Source organism: Sinocyclocheilus anshuiensis, unplaced genomic scaffold, assembly GCF_001515605.1.
Source record: "Sinocyclocheilus anshuiensis isolate Anshui unplaced genomic scaffold, SAMN03320099.WGS_v1.1 scaffold1430, whole genome shotgun sequence".
Classification (NCBI taxonomy): domain Eukaryota; kingdom Metazoa; phylum Chordata; class Actinopteri; order Cypriniformes; family Cyprinidae; genus Sinocyclocheilus; species Sinocyclocheilus anshuiensis.
Window position 1 is genome coordinate 734,731 of NW_015555721.1, and position 25,386 is coordinate 760,116.

At 40.7% G+C, this 25,386-nt stretch overlaps 2 protein-coding genes across 2 annotated transcripts in view; one reads left to right on the forward strand and one right to left on the reverse strand.

The window, feature by feature from the left end:
* Nucleotides 1-3,156, forward strand: part of LOC107672469 (nuclear receptor subfamily 5 group A member 2-like) — a 4,968-nt gene extending 1,812 nt beyond the window's left edge. Inside the window, exons 4-7 of the mRNA XM_016465666.1 lie at nucleotides 225-964; nucleotides 2,265-2,384; nucleotides 2,664-2,811; nucleotides 2,884-3,156. Coding sequence (XP_016321152.1) covers nucleotides 225-964; nucleotides 2,265-2,384; nucleotides 2,664-2,811; nucleotides 2,884-3,131 — 1,256 coding nt within the window. The 3' untranslated portion in view covers nucleotides 3,132-3,156. The remainder of the gene's footprint in view (nucleotides 1-224; nucleotides 965-2,264; nucleotides 2,385-2,663; nucleotides 2,812-2,883) is intronic.
* Nucleotides 3,157-3,878: 722 nt separating this feature from the next.
* The window catches only part of LOC107672468 (calmodulin-regulated spectrin-associated protein 3-like), a 43,312-nt gene continuing 21,804 nt past the window's right edge, over nucleotides 3,879-25,386 (reverse strand). The window contains exons 3-17 of the mRNA XM_016465665.1: nucleotides 16,706-16,846; nucleotides 14,586-14,672; nucleotides 13,016-13,154; nucleotides 12,785-12,924; nucleotides 12,331-12,424; nucleotides 12,149-12,194; nucleotides 11,883-11,947; nucleotides 11,623-11,695; nucleotides 9,492-11,535; nucleotides 9,285-9,409; nucleotides 7,970-8,253; nucleotides 7,783-7,876; nucleotides 7,585-7,697; nucleotides 6,339-6,457; nucleotides 3,879-6,204 (exon numbers count right to left, since the gene is read on the reverse strand). Coding sequence (XP_016321151.1) covers nucleotides 5,902-6,204; nucleotides 6,339-6,457; nucleotides 7,585-7,697; nucleotides 7,783-7,876; nucleotides 7,970-8,253; nucleotides 9,285-9,409; nucleotides 9,492-11,535; nucleotides 11,623-11,695; nucleotides 11,883-11,947; nucleotides 12,149-12,194; nucleotides 12,331-12,424; nucleotides 12,785-12,924; nucleotides 13,016-13,154; nucleotides 14,586-14,672; nucleotides 16,706-16,846 — 3,867 coding nt within the window. The 3' untranslated portion in view covers nucleotides 3,879-5,901. The remainder of the gene's footprint in view (nucleotides 6,205-6,338; nucleotides 6,458-7,584; nucleotides 7,698-7,782; nucleotides 7,877-7,969; nucleotides 8,254-9,284; nucleotides 9,410-9,491; nucleotides 11,536-11,622; nucleotides 11,696-11,882; nucleotides 11,948-12,148; nucleotides 12,195-12,330; nucleotides 12,425-12,784; nucleotides 12,925-13,015; nucleotides 13,155-14,585; nucleotides 14,673-16,705; nucleotides 16,847-25,386) is intronic.

Genomic DNA, 25,386 nt, shown 5'->3' on the forward strand with positions numbered 1-25,386 from the left:
GGATGTCTACCTTACCGTACCCACCCACTCCTGGTCTTGGAGTCTCTACTAAAGATGTGATGAACTGAAGGCGTGTTTGATTAGGAAGAGTTTGAAAATTTTTAATTTTGGTGTGCCTCCAGGAACTGGTTTGAGAAACAATCATTTAGAACTGTGAGGATTTATCATGCTCTTTTGAACATCACAGTGTGTGATTTAGTTAATTGTAAAATTACTTGTCACAGCTGTACGTGCGGACAGAATGAGGGGTGGGCGAAACAAGTTTGGACCTCTGTACCGACGGGACAGGCAACTGAAACAGCAAAGAGGGACCTATCACCAGACGAATACTGCCCCCTACAGGGTAAAAATTGAGGGACCACAAGCACTGGTACCTGCTGTGCCTCACGATTTTCACGTTCTCAACCCCTCCCCTGCTTCTCTTGGCTCTGACCATTACCCTCCACCTCAGCCCTTTCATTCCAGTATGAGCCAGTCTCAGTTTCCCATGCTGTTGGACTGCACCATGCCCAGAGACCGGACTCTGTCTGATCCATCCCTACCTTTCCACACACTGTGCTATCCAGGCTTTCACGGATACCCTCCCGAGAAAAGAGAGCTCCCCTTTAGCTACAGCCCTGCTTCTGTGACACCCCCTGCTCCAATCTCTCCTACGGTTCTTTCCACACCTGCACCTACACTCACGCCAACCTCAACTCCAAGTTCCACCCCAACTCCAGCACAGAACTTGACACCCAGTTCAACCCCAACCCCTAGTTCATGCTTCCTAAATGAGCTCCTACAAGCTGAGCCAGATGAGAAGCAGCTTTGCACGCGGGTGTTAGCAAGCCTCCAAAGAGAACAGGCCTGCCGAGGAAAACATGACCGCCTCAACACCTTCAGCATCATGTGCAAAATGGCTGACCAGACTTTGTTTGGACTGGTGGAGTGGGCAAGAAACAGCACACTGTTTAAGGAGCTTAAGGTAGAAGAGTTTGCACATGATCGCATATACATTGGATACATTGTGTTATGTGTTAGTGTAATCTTCAGTATCACTGCTGAAAAGACCAGTATGAATGTGTCTGCTGCTCTGAGCTGGTCACCATGATTTATCCATGCAGTTTCTGGATCACCATATTTTGTTGGTCATACAACATCATTGCTTCCCAAAGAAACAAACCCTACCCCTAACCCAAAAAACAGGGGTATCCGAACTCCTGGAGGGCCACTGTCCTGCAGAGGTTAGCTCCACCTTTCCTCAACACACCTGCCTGGAAGTTTCTAGTATGCCTTGTAAGACCTTGATTAGCTGGTTCAGGTGTGTTTAGTTGGGTTTGGAGCTAAACTCTGTAGGACAGCAGCCCTCCAGGACTGAGTTTGGACACCCCTGCCCAAAACTAACCAAACCATAACCCCTGTAAAATCACAAGAAAATTGTTGGTTGCTAAGAATGGTGTATGTCTCTAACACTAACCCTAACTCTACCGCTTTGCATATGCCTAAAATTTGATTCATTGTTTGGAATGTTGATCCAGAGACTTGTCCTACTTGACAAAATCTTGGTTACTGTACCAACCTGGTTTAAGATGGTTAGTGCTGGTCTACGTAGTGGAGCACCATGGCCATACTGTCAACTAGCAAAACTTGCTGGTGAAAGCTGCCGAGTAGTATTGTCTTCCTGGTTGAACAAGGAATCTCGCTGTTTTAGAAGCCTGGTGGAGACACCAGCATCCCATGCTTAGGCCTAGGGTCCAGAACAACATACATGCTTGTATTATGAGCAAGGATGGGGTTAACATTTGTACATTTTTCAACAAGGATTGACAACTTCGGTCCTGAAGGACCACTGTCCTGCAGAGTTTAGCTCCAACTCTGAAAAAAAAAAAAAACTCATCTGCCTGTAGCTTTCTTAAAGACATTGATTAGCTTGTTCAGGCTTGGGTTTAGGGCTTGTTCAGGATTAGGGTTGGAGCTAAACTCTGCAGGACAGTGGCCCTCCAGGACCGAAGCTGCCCATCTCTGCTTTTCAAGGACCAAAAGTCAGGGGTTCTTAACTCTGGCACTCAAGGTCCACTTTCCTGCACAGTTTAGCTCCAACCCTACTCAAATGCACCTAAGCAAGCTAATCAGGGTCTTTGGGATTACTAGAAAGTTACAGGCAAGCGAGTTTGATGAAGATTGGAGCTAAACTCTGCAGAAAAGTGGACCTTGAGGGCCAGAGTTGAGAACCCCTGGTCTAAGTTGTCCAATGCTGCATAACTAGAGTACCTGATCTCTTACAGGTGGAGGATCAAATGGTGTTACTGCAGAGCTGCTGGAGTGAGCTTCTTGTCCTGGATCACTTATGCAGGCAGGTGGCTTATGGGAGAGAGGGCAGCATCTGTCTTATTACTGGACAGCAGGTAAGAACACCTCTATCACTAAACCAGCATTTCCCTACTCCGTTCCTGGAGGCACATCAACAGGTCACATTTTGGATGTCTCCCTTATCTGGCCCATCTATTTCAGTCTCTACTAATATGCTGTTGAGCTGAATCAGCTGGTATGAAAGAGTTGGAAAATTTGTACCATTGGTGTGCCTCCAGGAACAGGGCTGGGCAACGCTGCACTTTACCATAGTTACAGTTTAATGACTGTTTAGGAGTCTTTGCATTTTCTTTGACTTGCCTTTATTGTACCAGATTGAGGTATCGACCATCCTCAGTCAGGCTGGAGCAACTCTCAGTAGTTTGGTGTCCAGAGCCCAGGACCTTGTCTCCAAGCTTAGGTCACTACAACTAGACAGAGAGGAGTTTGTGTGTCTCAAATATTTGGTTCTCTTCAATCCAGGTGGGTTTCTTTTTTCTTTTAATCTGAACATGTCCTGTTGGACCAGAGTTGTAAGGGCCATGTGTTTTGCAGATGTTAAATCAGTACAGGATCGAAGGCAGGTAGAACAAACTCAAGAGCGTGTAAACAGGGCTTTGATGGACCACACTATGCAAACCCACCCAGGTCACTCTGACAAGTTTGGACAGCTGCTGCTCCGTCTGCCAGAGGTGCGCAGCATCAGCCTACAGGTGGAGGAATACCTGTATCAGCGCCACCTGCTGGGAGATCTGCCTTGCAACTCATTGCTGACTGAAATGCTTCATGCTAAGCACACATGAGACAATCAAAATAAAGCTTGTTATTGGAAATGCTTTCATATATTTGGTGTCTAATAATTTTGAGCTCTGAACAAATCTAGTTGTCATTGTTGGCTGGCACTACGTACTAGTTAACAACAGGACATACAAACAATAGGAACAAAAAGTAGTTTTGGGTATTGTGAGTATATGAGATGTAAAGCACATACATATATCCTTACAGTAATGGATCACATCCAGTCAAAAATACAAGTGTTCAAACACTGCCATTCGTATAAGAAATAACTGTCTAACCTCTCTATGTCACAGAAGCTCATCACACTTTGTGTTTGTATCAGTTTGAGTTTCCAGTTAAAGTGTCTGTATACGTAGATTTCTATGGTCTGATATCATGTCTAGAATGCAGCTACAGAAGGTTGAAGATTATGAAGCCCATCAAGAACATGTCCAGGTCATATTTCACTTAAAAAAAAAAAAAATTCCCTAATAGAAATGAATTTTTCATGACAAATAAAAACCAGAATGACTTCGTTACAACTAATTACTTCTAGTAAAAAGACTCTGCTGAAGAATTATTATATGGTTTTTTGTTTATTTTGACATTTTATTTGGGGGTAGAATAATATGAACACAATGAAAAACATGGACATGTAAAAATTCTAAATTTAAAAGTAAAAACTAAAATGTTTACAAAATGGCAACAAAAGCTGATATAATGTATGTAACTTGTAGAACTCAAGTAAAATCAGTGACGAGAAATAACTGGGATTATTTAAAAATGATTTTATTTTTCTAATCCTGTCACATGGGATTGATCCATAATCAAAGAATTTGGGAGAAAACAATCTACCAACATGAACATGGAAACAGTGAAAGAAAAATACAAAACATTAATGTGCTTTCTGAAATGAACGAGTGAATCACCACATTTGCCAGTACATAAATAATAAAATCGGAAACTAAACAGAAAACTCTAGCTCATCCTTACCCAATAAATACACCTTAGGTGACCTAACATTCTACAGAATTGCACAGAATCCAGTTACATTACACCATCATGTTTCACCCAACAGACAAACACATGCAACCTACACACAAATACACATCTCCCATTCATTTGACACAGAAACGTATCATCCAATCATTTCAAAAATGATTTTTTTTTTTGGCTCTTTACAAAAATATGTACATCTTTACAGCAAATCTGTGAAGTACTTCATCTGATTCTCCGAAGACAGGAAAGGGTGGCCTGACTTAATCAGTTGTTTTAGTGCTTTGATAAAGAGAAACAGACTAAATGCCCCTTTTATACAAAAAGACAACTTCAAGCCATCCAAGAAACGAATAAGGCCAAGTTAGACAGTTTGGAGACTATTCAGATCATAGTAATAGAAACAACATAACCATTTAAGGCTGCAGACACCAGGGCTGCTCATCTGCCTTTTATCACTTCCTTTTAGCATTTGTTTTATATCACTTTCGGTTGGTGTTCACTATTGGTATATCACTATGTGCTGCTGCATGTCGGGGTGTAAGTATGCATTACACCAAACAGGACTACTTGTTCATTCAGCTCTGGGTACATAAGTGAGGGTTAATATCAGATTTGTCTTTATTGTTTCTCACCATCTGTCTTCATTCTGTCCCCGGTCCCTCTCACACACTCATTCACACCAGCACATCCAGCTCTAGTAGTGAAGCAGCAGGGTAGCTTATTCATGGCTTACAAATCGCCACAATATACAAATCATTGTCAAAAATGAAAGAATCCACAATAAACAGCATTCAAATATACAGTATATTAAATCAGCCTTGATTTTTTTCTTACATTATTTTTCCAGTTACAGCTAAACAGAGTAAAAAGACATCCTTCATTTTTGGAGTATCATTAATGGAAATCAACTGCATGGTCTGGCATCTTTTCACTTTTTCATTCATTCTTAATTAAAGCAAATGCGAAGGAAAATATCAGTCTTTAACATGCTCTCCTGAGGTCCAAAACCTTGAGTGATCCAGTTAGATTAGGTCCGAAGCATTAAGAAAGTAAACATCCAGATGTCTACGACTGACTTTAGGAAGGCCAAGCGATAGGGCGGTTTGATCAGAGAGCAAGACAGACTCGAAATGGACAGCAGCATTGGACTTTTTCGCATGACGTGACAAAGGAGAGTGGCTGCGCCCCCTTGTAATTCAGTTCTACATTCAGTCCCTTAAGACTGAGAAGCTGATGACGATAAACAAGACGATAAGAAGGCCTGTGTTGGTTTGTGTCCTACATTCATCAAAGAGCAAAGATCCGATTTCATCTGGGGCATCCTTTACATGTCAATGGATCCAGTTCAGTGAGCAAAGGAGGGAAGGAGCTGGAAGATAGTAACATTTCTAAGGATCTTTTTCTGGAGGACATTCATTTTACTTGAAAGACGAGACTGGAAAGTTGCATCTAAAATGCCAAGGATACATTTTGTACAATCTTAGAAAACCAATCAGGCCCTTTTCTTGGAAATATGACTTGTGTTCACTTGAGTTACCTTAAGAAAATGGCAATAGGGATTTCTGAATAGATCTTTGTAACTTGACCTGTAGTTACACAGAGAGGTTTTGCACAGTCACCCGCCATGAACTTCTGAGGGCACTTTCTTTTAGGATTTTCTGTATTAGGGCCTCTTTTTAGTTATCACACTCCTTCTCCAGGCATGCACTCCACTGTGCCCCACTACTCTGCCGGAGTGAGGACAGAAACCCAGGGTGACGTGGCCAGCTCAGGCATAGTTGGCATTTCCAGCAGGCTTTATTTTGGGGTCCCAAGCTTCTTTGGGGTTCCCGGGCGCTTGCGCTCCCATAGATGGTTGGGAATGGTGAAGGCATCCACGCTCATGGACATGGTCTTGGATGGGATGACCGTGAACTGCTTGCGGTCAGAGCTGTACTTGTAGATCGACTCCACCATAGTGGGACTGATAACACGTGGCCCAATACCTGTGAGCCTAACCATCTCCTCCGTCTCGGGGTTCATGGTGTAAACCGCCCGGAACTGACAGCTGGCATCCCGGAACAGGATGAGGAAATGGTTCGCAGAGCTCTTCTCCATTTCCTTTCACAGACAAGAAAGAAATACAAATGAACGGAACAGACCATTACATCATGCATTCAAATGCCCCATGCAAATATGTGTTGAGTCATGAGAGCCCGGAGTGTACTAGATAGGCTGACTGACAGGTCACTCACCTCTACAATCTTGTTTTTCTGTGGTTCGTTGACCTTGCCTGCCAAACAACAGCGAGAGATGGCATTATTGATAATGAACTTATTGGACTTGAAGCTTGGCTCCTTGTAGAGTTTCGGTCCTGAAACGGAAGTGCAAAAATGCATGTCATTGTTTAAAAGTCAAAGTTTTTGATCACATAACCAAATGTAAACCATCTTAAAGGGGTCCTATTATGCTTTTTCACTTTTTTAATTTTAGTCAGTGTGTAGTATGTATGTTTGGGCATAAAAAAGATCTAGAAAGTTACAAATCTCAAAGTCCACTCCAAAGGGAGATATTTCGTTTTTAAAAAATCCCTTTTCAAGAACTACAACGAACGGCTCGTTTGGACTACAGCGTTTGTTTTCCGGGCTTTGTGATATCACAAAGTGGCCCCTTAGAATATCATTAAGAATAATTCACGCCTACAGAAATTCGAATGGTTGGGGGGTGGGGAGGGGCGAGGTTGTGGTTAGAACGCTTGGTTGAGTGAGTGCATCAGACGAGACGACGAAGAAGAAGTGCTGCTGCAGAGTTAGTGCATCAGAGAAAACGAAGAAGAAGAGCTGCTGTGCTGTAGCGTCAAATTTTCGGCATGTCTTGAACAATTCTTACAAGTACAACATGACGTAACTGGGCGCCGCGGACAGATGCCGAACGGCACCGCCGGTGTGCCTACACTCATAGAAAATAATGTATTTGAATTTTAAATATGTGGCGCGACGCGACGCTGCGCTTCTCGTCTGGTGCGCAACCGCCTGAAACGCTGTTTTTTTCACCTCCATGAAAAAAAGCGGATGATGTCAGGAAACAGTGGTTGCAATTTATTTTTTAACTCTGTTCCTAAGCATTATAACACCAATTTGCTATTGTGTGCTGCGCATTTTACTGAGGACAGCTTCCACAACAAGACGGAGGACAGTGCCTGCCGGATTCGCCAAAAAGCTTTTGTCGAAAGACGGAGCAAGGGGCGTGGCAATACTGAAACACCGTCTAAGCCTTGATTTTCTGCAAATGGTATTTGCCCATGCAAAATTCGCAAACCAGAATGCTAAGACATTGCTAGATGGTTACTAGGTTGTTCGATGTCCATCTCAAAAGTGTGTCCAACGAGTAGTTCACCAAATGTAATACCTGAGGTTGTTTAAATAATTAACCCCAGTTTGAGCAAATGCCTTAGCAAGCACCACTAACTAAACTGCAAATCATGTAATTTTTATAGTTTACCAGTGTATTCTGGTATGGAAGCTGGGGATGAAATAGTAGATGTATTTTCCCAGTCCCCATTCTGTGCAGCAAGACGGCCTGGAGATAGCAGTCTGGATGGTGAATGAGAACGACTGTGGGAAGGAATAAATATTTAGAGATGAGGTCACAATAAAGAGCAGATGTTTTATCAGACAAACAAATACAGATTAGATTTACCTTGGAGATTTTCTGACAGTTAGCGTTCCATTGTCATTGGCCATGGAGGACAGATTCATTGTTGAATGGGAGTAAACTTTATTTAGTCTAGAACCTGAGAGAGAAAAGAGTTGACAAATCACGTATAGCTTTCTAACTGTGATTATCAATGGAAAGAAAATAAGCTTCTGGATGATCAATGACTTACCCATAAACCCTTTGGCAGGGCTGCGAGAGAGGTCGGAGTCATCTCTGAACACTGTTTTGGGCCTCTGCTTCTTGACGCCTCTTACTGTAGTGGGTTTCTGGCGGAGAACTTTATCTAGATCCTCCATTATTTTTAGCTGATGTCGCCGTTCATATTCCTGGCGGGTGAAGTCTCCACGCCGCTGAGGAGTGCCCTCTGGTGGAGGGGTGCGTGGAGGCGGAGGGGTAGAAGGAGTTCGGGGTCTCTCCTCTCCTCTGCGAGGCTCATCCACTGAAGATGACCTACTGTAACATTTATAGACAGCACTGATAAAGCTCACAATGTCCAAAAGGTAATAGGTATTAACACAAGTTGAAGTGAATTAGATGGCATATAAAAAAAAAAACTTGCAACCACCCACAGTTAGTGGCCAGGAAATTTCTAAGCAGTTGCCAAGGTGTTCTGAGTGGTTTTCCATGTGCTACGATGCAGTTGCAAGAAGTGGGTGGTTGCTAGATAGTGGCAGGTTAAAAAGACCCCACAACCAAGTCTGATGATGATTTTCGGCTTTCAGTTTCAACAAAACCCTTGTATGAAAACACTTAGTGATAATAAAGGACTTAAAGGGTTAGTTCACCCAAAAATGAAAATTCTGTCATTAATTACTCACACTTATGTCGTTATAAACCCGTAAGACCTTCGTTCATCTTCGGAACACAAATTAAGATATTTTAGATGAATTCTGAGAGCTCTCTGACCCTCCCATAGACAGCAATGTAATTACCACGATCAAGGTCCAGAAACGTAGCAAGGATCCATGTGACATCAGGGGTTCAACTGTAATTTTACGAAGCTACGAGAATACTTTTTGTACGCAAAGAAAACAAAAATAACAACTTTATTCAACAATTCGTCTCCTCCGCATCACCCTGGTGCCATTTTGGAGAGTATCCACTGAACGTAAACAGCGTATGCTGTTCTGTGTCAGCTGCACCACGCACAATACGCTTTCTACATTGTTTACTCTTTGATTTGAACAAAAACAACGTATCCGTGTGGTGCGGCTGACACAGAACAGCATACGCGGTTTATGTTCAGTGGATACTCTCCAAAATGGCACCAGGGTGACGCAGAGGATGAACTATCCCTTTAAGGGACTTGTTTCAGCACTGTTTTGGCACTTATTCCACATTTGGCTCAGACCCCTCCTTCAATGAAAGGCTAACTGCTAATAAAGTGAAATTACACATTATCTCTCAATATGTCTAAAGATTTGTGCCATCATTCATACTTATTCATAGCAGTCACTTTTCACAGCTTTGTTGGTAAGCCTTACCTTGCCTCCCTCTCTCTTTCTTGTTCCTGTCTTCGCCTCTTCATCTCCTCTGCTCTCTTTTGTTGTTTCTCAAGTAATGCAGCTCTTCTCCTCTCCATCTCATCCTCAGGTCGAGCTTCATCCTGCTAGAGAGTTTCAGACAGTTAAATAAAGGCTACACCTTTAAGGCTAAATGTCTCCAAGTTTAGCATGTGATTCTCCCCTAACCTTAAAGAAGAATCCAAGTCCACCCCTAGTTTCTGGCTCCATTTGGTCGCTCATTGAATCTGAGAAGATATCCTGGCTCTGATCGGCTTCTTCACCCTCTAATGCTTTGAGAGATGACAGTGAGATCTCGATAAGGCTGTTGCGCTTGCCATTGAAAGCAGCTGCAGGAATGTCACTCTCAAACGAGCACTCAGAAGGAGCTCCTGAGCTGCTGCCACCACCCTGGCGCTCCTTTCGGGGCAGAACCTGTGAAGATCCGCTATCCAGTTCCATACTGAAGATTGTATGTTCCTCACTGGAGCCGGTGTCTGAGAAGTTGTCCTCTGGTCTAGCCAGGGACGAAGCTGAGCGGGACTCACTCTGACTGGAGGTACCTATGCTGAAAGAGGATGAGTTCTGATCCCTGTATTGCCACGGGGACACTCTTCGCAAATGAGGAAGGTTGTCCACACTTTGAGGGGGAGTTATAACTCTTGTGGAAACAGGAGTCTTGAGCTCTGCAGGCCGAGGGTGGTGATGCAGTTTGGGGCTCTTTGGAGGTGCAGACTGTGCCCTACGGTGGGATGCAGGTGATTTGGGGGGAGCGGTGTGACTTGCAATCTTGCGAGATGGGGAAGGAGAAGAGGAGGCAGAGGGCAGGTCACGAGTGGACTCCCTTGACAAACGAGAAGGTGCAGTTATTGAGGGTTTGGAGCTGGGTGATATGACCCAAGCCTGATTGTTAGGAGCTTCCTTCTTCTTCATCAGCTGGTTCTGCTGCTCCGAGAGGCGCTGCATATCGCTTTGGAGAGAATTGAGAGCAGCACTTAGTTTAGACACAGCATTGTTGTAATCTCCCAGAGGGGCCGTGCCTTTTCCTCCAGGAACTCCTACTCCAGCTTTTTCTTTCTCTACTGGATTGTCCTGTTGGACAGAGGGCTTGATATTCCCCTCTTCTTCTACTGAGGGGCCCTTTTTCAACTGTTCCTCCTCTTGCTGCTCCTCGCTCTCCAAGCGTGCCAGTTTCTCCTCTAGCGCCAAACGGCAGAGGTCATCTTCCACAGAGGAGGTACCAACCTCCCCTTGACGTCCTTCCTCGCCATCCCCATCCTCCTGCTCCTTCTTTAACTGCAGGAAGGCAGTTTTTCCCAGCCGTTGCCGGTGTTTGGCAAAGATGGCCTCTATACGCTTCTTCTGAGCCTCAATAGCCTTCCGCTTCTCCTCAAGCCTCGCCCCCAGCTCTGACATTTCAGTGCTGAGAGCAGGACTCTTACTGGGACTCTCCTCTGATTTCTTGGCCCATGTAGTCATCTGTGAGACCTGTGGTTCATTGGGCTGTACTTGTTCTGGAACAAGTTTCTTTTTCCGTTCTGCAAAATTGGTCATCCTAACACCGCTATCCGGTGTCTCTTCACCACGCGGTTGTGTTATGCGAGGGCCCGAGGCGGGTGTGGCAGGGGTGGAGTGAGTTTTTGGAAGATCTTCAGAGGCATCTGAATCCACACTTCCATCTCTTAATACGGAGTCGTCATCTCTGGATCCCTCTGAGGGGTGTCTGGTGCGGCTGTGCTCTGGCGGGACTCCTGAGGATCGGTGGTAGAGCATTCCTGAGCGGGATGGGGCTGAAGAGCTGAGAGTCACTGGGCTGCCATTAAGTCTAGCAGTTGCTGAATCATCTGGTGAATGCAGGTAGAAACCATCAGGTGCCCCGTCCGGGTGAAGGCGAGGCTCCATCTTCTCTTCGTTGTGGATGATCTGCAGTGCCTCTTCAATGGTTGGTAGCTCTCCTGTTACACTATCATCAATGCCGTTCTCTTCAGCCAGCATCGGATGAGTTCGAGTGGCCCAAGAAGCTCTTTGAGGGCCATTAGGCCCAGGAGCTTTACTAAGCAAGTGGCTGAGGTCCTCTGGGGGTGTGTATGGGACATGTGTCATGGATTGATCAGCAGGGTTAAGATTGTCCGAACTGACAGACCGAGTTATTACAGGGTTCCCCATCACAATATCCACATCACTGTCCAGTCCAAAAGGAATACTAAAGGACACAGCAGAGGACAGGGGACGGCTGAAGAGCCATCGAGAAAAAAAAGATGAATTCCCCAAAAAGTATTAATAAGAAAAGAAAAATGCATAAAACAGTGAAGTACCTTACCTAAGTGGTTTCTTAGTCCACGTTCTTCCTGCTGCCTCTACATGAGACATTGAGGTAGACTGAGTCAGAGATCCTGATCATAGAGACAACACAAACACACACATGACTGGATGACACATACAACATGCAAACACAGACCATGTGATTGTTCCTTTATGCGAACAAGAATAAACACAGTGTTTACATACATTACAAAGAATGGAACAAACAAATAATGGCAAATGATGACTCAGGACAGAGTAACAGCACATTTTCCTCACCTGTTGCTGCAGTCACAGGGGAAGAGATGGGCAGGAAAGGCTTTTTGAAGATAGATGGAGAACCACTGGCACATAAAAGACAAGTAAATCACGGTAAGCTTCGGCCTTGATTTTATAAAGGCTCATTTAAGTGATCATTTAAAAAAAAAAAATGAAAATTTGCTTTGGTATAATTTTGTGCGTTCTTGGCAGCAACTCTGACATTTTATGATTTCAAATTATATATATGGCTTTTATACAACCAAATGCCAAAAATTCAGTTGTACCTGTTGCTGGACCTGCTGTTGCCATTGCTGGTCCTTCCAGATGTTTCTACAAGAATAAAAAAAGTACTTCATCTTACACATCCCTTTTTAACAGACTGTCACTGAAGAAATCTAAAAAGGAACATACAAATTTACAAATCTACAGGAAAATAAACTATTCATTCATCAAGACATGCACTTACCAGTCAGCTCAGAGTCCTGCAGGGGCTGAACAAACTCTGGCTTTGAGACCTCAAACCAATACAAGAGCTCTGCCAGAAAGTTCAGTATGTTTGTCTAGAAAGAGAAAAACGCACTACATATAAAATACCATAGTATGTCCCATTGTACTGTATTATTAAAAATCATCCCATTATAACCATGTGAAGTGAATCCACAGTTGATGTTTCTTCAGCACTTATTGTTACTGAACGGTGTAAAGACTAATCTTAAGGTGTCTAATTCGCCATAGCAATGAAAAAAAATGCTACATTGTGCAAGCCTATGGCCCCATTTTTTGTGCACTGGCCTACTGCATACTTAGAAGCATATTTTAACATAACCAACACAGTACATAATCTGACCTTGTTTTACTAACTGTACTACACTATACAGACTCCCTCTCCTCTTCATGTTTTAATTTAGGTTTCTATATACCTTTAATTCTGCTGGGCTGTAGAGCATATCCTCCAACGCTAGAGGGCAGCAGCTCTTCAAACAGCTGTCACAGAACTCCCGAATCAGCTGTAGGTTGTACAGGCTGTCAGCCACAGACATGGAGTCCTTCATACATACATCTAATAGGACAAAAAAATGAAATCAGTGTCTTACACATCTACGAAATACACCCCTATATGCTACAGATTCAGATTTTAAATGTGACCATACCCTCTAATCTCAGTAGACCAGGACAGTAATGGTGAATAACTGCAGCAATAGCACATCCGTTTGAGAGATCCTTCACTTCATTCACCACAGGAAAGTAGGGTTTGAGCTTAGACTGCATCCTGTCCTTCCTGTACCGGATCTGAACAAGAAAAATAGTGTGTTGAACTGCAATATTGGATTAAGTGCTATGTTGCTTGTTACTCGATATTGTTATTGTGAAACTGTTCATTTTTCATTGACAGGGAATTTTGTGCAAATGCAAAAATAGAGATGGAAACATATTCATATCAAAGAAACAAACACCAAATGAAAAATGCATACAAAAGACAACCAGATGGCAATAAATGTCCAAGAGAGGGAAAAAAAACAGCCACAAAAACAAAAAGAATCCATGCAAGCAGTGCATGAAGACAAAATGCAGTAAAAGCAAATGAGACATAAGTTGAGGAACAGCAAGGACATTGTTAACGGGAAGTGGGACAGCAAACACTCAAGAGACTTAGTCTTCAACAGTTCAGAGCAATGAACAGAGGCAGCTGTGTGAACAGCCAACACCTGATACATCAGTAGAGACCTTTTCCACTTGATACACACAACATGCACTAGGAGATAAGTGCACTTATAACACAGACACACTATATTATTCACTTAACCACCATAGACTATGGTTTAATTTACATGCCATGTTTATTTCTGGCTTATTTTTTGTAATGCAAATGATGATGTAGGGTGTTGAGACAACTGACACTACTCCTCTAATGGAAGGAGTGTTCTCAGAACACTGCGATACTAAACAATACTGTCTTTGACTCCAATTTTGGTTCACCCAGAGGATATATCTAAATCTAAGTCATGTAGAATATAGTTTTAAATGTAGAATCTACAGTGCCGGAACAAGGACTTGATGCAATGAAACTATAACTACATCTCTCAAAAACAGCAGTGCAATGTTGAGCATACATATGTGCCATGATAAGATACACAGGCTATCAACAAAAAGCTGCATCTTTACTTTTTAGTTTCTATTACTATAAACTCCACACAATTCTACAGGTATACTGCAAGTCATTGACAATATTATTAGACTTAATATTTAATCTAATAGATGCATAAATGTCCATGATATGAGGTGGAGGACTCTAAAATTGAGACATGATTTAGATTAATTGCCCAAACAGGGTCAAAGGAATCAAATTCCATCTATGTAAGCTGGACTGCCAACAGGGGGCGAAAGAGGACAGATTTATGTGGGTTTAGGACAGGAAAATGGAGGAAAGAAGGTGGAATGGAGGACAAGAGAAAGACTTACAGGAACAAGTTTCCAGTACCAGCGGGTGGGACACTGTCAGAAAGAAGTGAAGGAATATGAGAGGAGAGAGGTAGGAGGGGAAGTGAGGAAGAGGATAGGTATTTAGACAGCAAAGTAGACCTTGAGGAAAAATATAGTGTTGCTAAGGAAAATGAGTGACTGTTTGTGTAGAGGTGTAGGGGTCAAGTTATCGTACACATGTGCCCTTTGAGCTTTTTGTGAGCAAGTCTGTATGTTTGTTTGTTTATGAGTGTTTCTTACCGAAGGTTGAACAGGCTCTGGTTCAGTACTAGGCTGAGATGCGTCATTTTGTGTACCTTCTGTTTGTTCCTTCAGTTTTTGATTCAGCTACACAAAAGAAAAACAAAAACACCTTATGACAATGACATCAAAGTAAACATTTTGTTGTAGTAGTCTACATGACTTTATTTGTTGAAGCACACACCCAGAGCATCTTTTGTGAAGGTGTTCCACAGGGTTCTATTTTAGGGCCAGTAATATTATATATTAGAGGTTAGTTAGTACATGTAAACAGGGAAGTGTATGGTATAGTTCACCCAAGAATTAAAATTTAGTCTAATAATTTAATCTTCATGTTCCAAACTTGCTTGATTTTCTTTTCTCCATAGAACACATTGAGCATTCAAGGTGCTTTCCCATTTAAAGTGGGATTGGGACAGAACTCTCAAGCTCCAAAAAAGACAAAACGCACTATAAAAGCATAATAAAAGTAGCACATATGACTATCAGGGCTCGCCAAATCGCTAGCCCGATGTCCCGGGGCTATTGTGTTTTCCATTCGGGCTACCAAAATGTATCACCGCCCTGCCCGACGGGCTATATTGAACAGTGATATAAAATTTCTTCCTTGATTTGCATTGTTCACTAGCTTGTAAGGGTAAAACGGATCATAGTTGATCGTTTGCACGTGTTTCTAAGTCTTGCTGATGTAAATATTCAAGCGTTTTAAACCATTCACGTGCATTCGGAGCTGCGCGCACTCATTCAAAGCGCACACAGAGAGCCGCGTTTCAGACAATGTGCGTACACAGAATTGATTCCTCTTTCGCGTATCCTTGCATCTGAATGAACACATACACACAAAATTATCTCAAAATAACTGCCTCGGCAAGTATTCTCGTAAACACAGTTGATTATGTCTTAAGTTAACGTAAACAGTGGAGAAAGAAATCTCAAGTGCATCATTATATTGGGTCCGTGCATTCAGTCTTAAAGGGGCAGCAGTCTATAAATACCTGCTGTTCCATAAGCGCCACCTGCTGTCAGAGTGACATTTGCGTCTCATTCACAAATCTAAAGTCAGATCATTCTGTTTTTGCTTCAAATTTCTAAATTATACAATCTAACTGCAATCTAAATAACATGTATTTAGCATCTTTGTTTGGATCGTGATTAAAATGCAGTGGTTGCCTCTGATTTTAAATGGAAAAAGCACAGCCAAAGCCTTAGTTTGTTTATATGAAGAGATTTATTTTATTTGTATTATTTAATTATTTGATTTGGGATTTGTTTAAAAATTTCAAGTTAGTTATATTATTTGACATATTTCAATTTCACAAAAAAATGTGCAGCATTTTGTTGGAGAAATAATAAAAGGACACCTTTTCATTTATAATTTGTCTTAAATCTCATTTTGTTAAAAAGAAAAATTGAGAAAATTGTATTGTGAAATCAGTATTGTAAATCGTATCGCATCGTATCGTGAGTTGAGTGAATTGTTACATCCCTATATGCTACTAGTTTTTGCTGTGGTATCAAAGAAGTATTCTGTTATTTAAATAATAAATAACCATATTTTTTTTTGCTCATCTGCAAAATTATCCGATCTGTTACTCAAAATCTGATATGATAATGCAATATGATCCGAGCCGTGGGTTTTTTGATCCGTTGCACCCCTACTCTCTTGACTTGTTATTTGAAGAAAAAAGGCGATCACTGAAGTTTTTAATCATGCTGATTTGTCCGCAGTGAAGTTCAGCCGATGTCTTTTTTTAAATTTTATTCGGGCTACTTAAATTAATTTTGAAATTTTGCGAGCCCTGACTATGTTCCAAGTTTTCTGAAGCAATGTGATAGCTTTATGCGAGAAACAGACTGAAATTTTAAGTTATTCATAGATAATGTTACCCATCATAAAAGTACTTGGAATATTCCAGATTATGTTAAGCATCATACAAAATCATACAGGTTTGGAACAAGTGAGTGAGTAAATGATGAAGTAAACTGTTATAGCTACATTTTTACTACTCTTTTAAACATTGTAAATGATTCTTTTTAGTTAGATTTATGGGTTATGAGAGTTTATAAGAGTTATTTGAGCTCCAAGAAACTGTGTTGCTTAAGTTCATTAGAAGACTCACCGTGTTCACCCAGCAAAGCAGGACTCTGTCCCAGGTTGCATCTGTACCAAACAGCTCCGATCCGCCTCTCGCCAAGGCTGTGCTCACCGTCTCCATGGCACCCACTGCCATTAAGGCATCCATCAACTCCAAGTGGGCACTCTGTACCAATCAGAGGAAAACAAACAGGACTGTCTGAGCATAGAGAAAACCCAGTTGTCATTTCGAACACTGACCTAATGTGCCTAATGTAATAACACCGTCTAGTAACATTCAGAACAGCATCAGAAAGCAAGGCCTTTCTAATGCCACAGGACTGAAGATTCTTTATTGAAGAAGAATGTTTGGTTTTCTGCATAAGTGTGCGTGACACTGCAAGAGAGATACAGTATACAGAGTAAAAGACTCAGAGCAAAGGAAAAATAATGTGCCATGACTTACATGCATATGCATTGTTCTGCTGCGTAGTGCATCTTTGAAGCACTGTGCAATCAAGCAGCAAGACATGAATTAATATTATTCAATACTGACTTCCTGCTGTTTCTTTTCTCTTTTTAAGTGTTGCAGCAGTATTGTTTCCCTCCCTCCTCTTCTCTCCCTCTCTCAATGATATATTGCAGTATGACTCATGTGTGACAGACTCCAGGATACAGGGCAGTGCTGCAGAACAGCTCAATGGGGACTGCAATTCCAAACCCCCAGCATGATTCCACATTTGTGTTGCAGACAGTATGTGTTTGTGTGTGTGTGTGTGTGTGCTGGGGTTTCTGAGCACATCGGATACCAATGAGTGTGTGCAAAGAATACTCACAACAAAATGGTATTTTGGTACCAAACTGTTGTTAAAATTCAATTGTAATTGTCAAAATTTAAAATTATTTTAAACTAGCATACATTGTGAATTCATGCACATGCTCAAAGAAGATCATCTGCGTGTCTGTATCTTGGTCAAAATGGCCATTTGGCAAGGTAAGGTTACATTAACACACATTAAAGAAGTGTGCTCATTTGCATATCTGTTTTCCAGTGGTAGCTCATTTGCATCAAGAATTGTGACACTGTTATTGGTATCGACTACTGATGTTTTGGTATTGTTTCACCACTACTCACAAACCCATTTTCTTATCCAACAACATCATCCCAGACGCTGTAACAGAAACGATATCCTACAGAGGACACAGATGATCTCAGTCCATTACAGTGAGGCAGCTCACACCCCGAGCCCATTAAAAACAACCCAACCACAATATCATTGAGTCATGGAGAGCACCTTAGCTGCGATAAGAGGGTTAAGCCATTAACTACTTTCTGCACTTCAACCATGGGACGTTTACTACCTGCAGCCCAAACCGAGAGTGTTAGTGTAGTCAATAGCAATTTACATCTAATGTTCAGGTGAACTGCATGAAAATAGTTTGGGTCATATTTTTTTTAAATAATAATAATGCAAAAGTATAAATAATTTATACGGAATTTAATAAAAATACAGTAAAGTTTTTGCATTACAGTAAAAATAATAAATTTTAATGTCCCAAAGCTTCATTTTAATGTGAATTTTCATTAGGCTATAGGCTACAAAAAGCTAAATGTAATCTTGATTTTGGATAAAAATATAACCCAGACTGTGTGACACTCACTAACACAGCAACACAATGGGAACACAAGGTCACTATAGTGGTTCTGGAGGGGACATTTGAATCGATATGAGGGTAAACACTCCTTCCATAGTCAAAATCAGCCAGAGGGTTGAGTTTTCACAGTAAAGAAAGGACATTTTTCAAGGACAAAACTAACAGATTTCCTTTTGGTTTATGACTAAGACAAACATGGCCAAAGACAATCATTCACTATCAGCTGGAGCAATGCCAGACATTTTCAGAGGGGTTCTTTTCATGTTTTTTTAAGACAAAAACAAAAGACAATAGAACAAAAATCAATAGAACACATGCAGCCTTCCACATGTTTCCAGTCGTGTTATTCATAGCTGTTTTGTGAACATGAATGTCCTCACCTGACTGTCTTCACTGCCTTCCGTATTGGCCATACTCAGCCTGCTATAATCATTAACTTTCAAACAGTCAAATAGGTCAGAGGGACACATTCCCTTATGCGGCCCGCCTCTCTACCACACATGGCTAATGCTAATCTGTCCCAACCAGCGTCTGCCCCCTTACACGCAATACATGCAGCTTTCATCCTTTGCAAGCAGCCAGTAATGCGTTTATCCTGTTCAGTACAGTGACATACTTGAACGGCGGTGTCTTTCCGAGCGTGAACTGAAGTGCTGACCTCTGCAGAGAGCCGAGGGAGGAGCAGCTCTGTCAGAAAGCATTTATACCTCAGCTTCCAGTGACTGGCTCAGCCAGGGGCCCGTGTTCGTGAGGATAAGCCACAGTGGGAGGGTTTCAACCAATCTCTGTGCCACTTTAAGAACAGATGTTCTGGTGCAAAGCGAAACGGGATGAAAACATAAATGTTGCATTTAGTGGCAATAAAAGTGTCAGAGATCATTTTTACAGTAAATGCATAAATTAGCAACAGTGTGATCGAATATACATCAAACAACGTGTAACAAATGCCCATAAGCTTTTCTTAATATGGAAGCATTAAGCAAAGAGAGTACAGATGGGAAGAAAGACAAAAAGAGTAAAAATTAAATATCTTGTCTACAATAAAAAAAAACAAAAACATTTGGGGTCAGTATGATTTTTTTTAACCCTCATGTTGTGTTCCGGTCATTTTGACATGGAGAGGATTTTCTGAAAATGTTAATGTTATCGCACTGGAATAAAACTTTCTGACTTTCTGGCTTACACAGGGTATAACAACTTTTTGATTTTTTTTTTTGTTATGCTACATTATTACTACAAATATTTGATTAAATCTTTTTAGAAGATTGTTCTCTTTCGAATAGGACAGGCTTTGTTTCTTTTTGGAACTGATTAATCGTAGGACTCACTGATCTGAGCTTATGCTCAGTTTTTGAGTAAACATTGCCAAAATTATCCACAAATAATGCTTTTTATATTATAATGAGAGATTTATAAGCTATATTTAAAGGCCAGTCATTTTTGACCAGGAACACCAAATTGGGTAAAGGATTTTCAGCACAGCTTGGAATAAAATTATTTTGCATTACATTGATCAAAAGTGACAGCACAGACACTTTTAATTTTATAAAATATTTCTATTTCAAATGCTGTATTTGGGAATTTTCTAGTCATCAAAAAATGCTGAATGTATTTCCAATGAAAAAAAAAAGTATTAGTTTCCACAAAAATATTAAGCAACTCTTTTCAACATGAATCAACATTGCAAATCAGCACATAATAGATTACACTTCAAAATGTACTCAAATAGAAAACATTTGTTTTAAATTGTAATAATATTTCACAATTTTAATGTTTTTACATCAAATAAATGCAGACTTGGTGAAAAAAAGATTTTTAAAAATAAAATGAGAAACATTTTTTTTTAATCTTACAGACCGCAAACCTTTGAATGGAAAAGTATATATTTATTTTGGCTAATTTGACCATGCTTACAGCTGAAAATAAGAGTGCACGAAAGCCCCGTTTAACAAAAAAAAAAACAATCCACAGATCTCTGCCCAAAATAAGTGCAAAAATGATTTTGTGTCCGATCGGTAAGAAACTACTGCAGAGGTCACAAGCTCTGCTCTGTTATACGGTATAGTAATTATACAGAGAGTAGGGGAGAGCAGTTCACGACAAAAGAGAGGAATGAACGCGAGAGGAGACGGGAGGGGGGCTTGGATTTCCCGTCCCGACACTCCAGGACTCGCTAAGCCGAATCACAAGTTTCCTAATGAGAGGGGAGCAGGTCCAACACTGTAACACAGAGCACAACCGGCCTGCCAAATCACCATAACAACCAGTATGACCCACAATGCACCTCACCACAGCTTAGAGCACACAGATGAAGCTGGAAATCCTGAGGTAACACAACAGCTAGTCCTAATGACATTCTGCCGTCACCACAAACCCAGGCAGTCCTGTGACAACCGCCAAAATACTCCACTGGCAGGACAAAGGCAAAACAAAGTTCACTGTGGTTATTATAACTGTGTGGGGAAAACAGATGCTTATCTCTAACCCCCAGCCCTCAGTGTGCCACAGACAGGAGGATAAGAGGGCCAGGGGCGCAGCAGGGGGTGATTTACAGAAAACCCTGCAGCCCTGGACCTTATGAACTCATTCTCCAAGCACATGCATATAAACACACACACTGTATACTGAAAACATTTCTAATATGAAAATCAGTTGTGTTTGTTATTAATAAAACCAAGCAGCAGAGCACAAAGCAGTGCTTAAATACAGCTCCTTGAGTCTCACAGCTGTACAGGAACTTCAGGAAGTAGACGGCAATAATCTGACTTCCAAATTCCCCAGTTTAGTTCTGGTTATACAAACTCCAGCCATTTATTACAATTTCCTCCAGAATATCTTAAAGCAGCACTATGTAACTTTTTCTGTGCTCAAAATGTATATAATGAGCGAGTACATCATGAATTCATCTTCCAAACCGCGTTTTTGTCTTATTCTGAATCACTACGGTACACTTATAATAAGTACTTATATTTGGACTATTGTAGCCTGGTCGGGTCGTCACCGCTGCGGAGTAACACATACCTGCGTGATGCAGTTCTGTTTATTAACCGCTAGAGCGCCAAAAGTTACATAGTGCTGCTTTAAACAAACAAAACAACAACAGCAGCAACCTGAGTCTCTCATGGAACTACATGCATGCAGCTCACAGGGAGCCCTTGACAGCACTGCAGAATTAATAATACTACACAAAAATAGACATACAGATTATAAATCGATGAATCAGTCAGCAATTTGAGAGACACTTTGTTTCCTTGCTCAATAAAATAAAATAAAATAAAATAAAATAAAATATAAAATAAAATAAAATAAAAATATTAGATGAAAAACAAACAAACAAGTTCATTCACTGAATCATTTATTATGTTTGTTTCTTGTTACTGATTTGTTTCAATGAAAAATAAAAAATTCAATAAAAATAAATAAAAAAATAAATAAAATAAAATAAAATAAAAATCCTAAGTAAGTAATATAGCAGAGTTGGCATGTCTAGTTGTTAATATTCAGATGTATGATGATTCGGAGTCTGGATCACAGATTATCACTTGACAGCATTGCAGAATAAATAATACACAAAAATGGAAGCACAGATTATAAATTAAAGCATCTGTGAGGAATTTTTGAGACATCTTGCATCCTTTTTAATATATTAAAATAAGATAAAATAAACTTAAAATAAGATTAAAATACATTTAAAAATAAGACTACAAGTAAAGATTAAAAATAATGAAATAAAGTAATAAAATACACCTCTCAGATCAGTTGAACAGTTAATATTATTGTTAACAGTGAATATTGTTAATATTCACGTGTATGATAATGCTGAGTCTGGGTCACAGATTATCACCTGATGGTATTGTAGATGGACGCACAGATTATAAATCAATGCATCTGTGAGCATTTTGTGAGACACCTTGCTTCCTTTTTCAATGAAATGAAATAGACGTCTCAGATCAGTTGAACAGAACTGAAATGTGGCATGTCTGGTTGTTAATATTCAGCTGGATGATGACGCCGAGTCTGGATCACAGATTATCACTAATCTTCACAGATCTTTATCCTCTATGGGGGCTGGGCTCTGCTCCGCATCCGAGTGGAAAATGTCAAACCTGCAGAGATGTGGACAGCTAACCAGGAAGGTCACAGCAATGTGTCTCCAGATGTTCCTTCATTCAGAAGGAATTATATCTTCCCTGTTCCACATAGAGTGGAAGACAAAAAGTGCTTTGCATCATGAAGTCAAACGTATTTGTATAGCACTTTATACAATACAGGCTGTTTCACAGAAAAAAATAGACAGCAAAGTAAGTGTAGCAAATTTCATCAGTTTCATCAATTATAGCTTTAAAGCAGCTCTACAGAAAACAATATTGTCATTATTCAGCTCAATTTAGCTCACTGTTGATTAAATTTAGTTCAATAACAGTGTCAATGTTGCAAAGTTCATCAATTATGAAATGATCAGATGGTAGCACCATGGGACTATGGTATACTATAGTATTATCATGGTGCATGTCCAAAAAAGAATTTAATACATCAAGTGTAAGTACATAAAGTTTTAGTTGTCACACTTTCTGTGCAGGAAGTATGCCAAATTTTGATGCAAATTCATTGCTAAAACAGACTACAACTCCAAAGCTGTTACTGGCCTTGTTTCAGACTGCTGCATCTCCATCCTAATTCTACATCATGACCCACTTTCATCACGCTGCTACAGCAGCCAGCCAGCCAGCCGCCCCCACAGCCAGGCCTGGGAAGCGCACCACGAGCAGCCAGACAGCACCAGATGAGCCCAGAGCTCACCGGCACAGCTCGCCGAGCACATCATGACACCAGCAGCCGGAGTTCCAGACAGAGACAGCAGAGCTGAACTTAGGCACAGGCACCACACACTATCATGCATCCTCAGAGGAGTCAGCACTCATCAGAGATGGCTCTGTTGGAGAACTGACACTGGAACAAATACACAGAATTTAAATTGGGTATAACGGGGGCGAGACAAAGCAAGAAATGGGTCACTGCGGAGAATGGTTCAAAAAAAAAAAAGATATACGGCTTATAGGGCTGTTAACAGGGTCCAAAATTATCTCTTTGCCAAATTTGTCAAAGGGTACAGCTTTTTTAAGGTCTTGCAAGTTCATCGACACAACCACTGTTGTTATAATCAATTTATCTGTGAGCTCTGTGAGCAATGCATGGGACACCTTGTTTCTTTAAGAAAAAAAAAAGTGTTACTTTAGTATCATTATAGTTTTACATTTTGAATCACTTCTTATTTTTATATTTTCCATTTTTATAATACAATAATTTCCATTTTCCATTATTTTATAATATTATTTATTTCATAATTTAATTCTAGTTAAAAAAACTAGTTCATTTTAGTAATTTTGTTTTGTCCGTTTTATTAGTTTTTATATAATATAATATAGTATAATATAATATAATACATAGATTATTATTATTATTTCTGTTAGCTTTTATTTTTTAATTTAAATAAAACATTTTTTTTAACTATAATAACCCTGCAAAACAGCAAAACTAACAAAGCAAAGTCACTAAATAAAACACAAATAAAAAATTTATAAAAAAAACAGCAACTGAAGATCTTTAATGAGACATACATAAAAATTGGTGAAATTTTATGTATAACGGGGTCAAACATTTTACTATACGTGTTATTTACTGTAAACATTTGATGACAAAATTTTTAGCATCTACTAATATGTTGGTAGTTTTAGGACTTGACATAAGGGAAAAAAACTTTCTGCCAAGTATGTAATCAGACAACTGTATTAAATCACCTGATTAATCAACCTGTCTGATATACTGACCTATCACTAATCATGACTTATTTATATTCGACAACACTGACGTCTATCACCTACAGTAGTATGTTTTGATTAAATCCTGGTAAGAGGAAGTCTACAGATAATGTAAAAAGCTCTGGGCCCAAGGAGAATCAAACACTCCATTAGTGTCCATTAAAGCCCTTCCTGCTGTGAGAAGGACCCTCTCTGACAGGGAGGAAAAGTGCTACATCAGTACAGGGTCTGCTGTCTTTTGTCTGGTTATTGTTTTAAGGCATGATCCCTCGACCCTGCCACTATTTGTCAGCCCCTGCATTGTCTCTCCATCCACCCCAGTGAGCCTGGGCTTAGCATGCGGTTTTTCAATAACTGTCCTGTCCCTTACAGCTGGATCTACTCAGGGGATTGCTGGAGAGGGGGAGCTGCTTTATATGCTATAATCCCTGGAATCCAAGCATAAACAGGAGCCGCCCCTCCCCAAAACCCCCTTTACCTCCAGAAACCATCCCCCAGTGCTGCAGTGAAACCATCCACATGTGTCCTCCTAATCCAAAGAAGGTAAATTGATTGTGACTTTTGGCAGGCCAAATCAGCTTTGATATCCCTTTGATCTGAGCTGCTAGACTACAATGAGACATCTAAGCTCAATAAATCATAGATACATCGCTTGTGTCCCAAAACCTACTGAGGTTCCTGCCTAGACAATATTTTTTGCCATCATGGGCAGTTCCTGATACAAATTCTAGATATGGCCAAAGACGACTACAGACATACCAACCCGGTGCATTCAGATATTACTATGAATGGGAGAAAGTGACAAAATATAGAAGAATAAGTCCTGGCTCCAAACTAAAAGAGCCAATCACCAAATCGTCAAGTCTTCGGCTGGACCATCCTAAAATATGGCTTTTTAAAGGGGTCATATGATGCGATTTCAATTTTTCCTTTCTCTTTGGAGTGCTACAAGCTCTTGGTGCATAAAGAAGATCTGTAAAGTTGCTGCCGTGTGTGACACTGTGTGTTTTATTAGTCCAGCCCGGGGTCGTCACATGTGGTTGCCGCAAGCCCACCGGCCACTCCTTCGTCGAATCTGCCGGCCGTTCCTCACTCTCAAGCCCGTGCTTGTATTGCGCATTATAGTCATTCCCGTAGGTTTCGCGCTTATACCAAAAGTGCACGCACCACCACTGATCTATATTAGTGGATCGCACAAGCCGCGCTCAGTCTCAAACAGCTTGTGAGCCACAAATACCAAAATGAGTGGCTA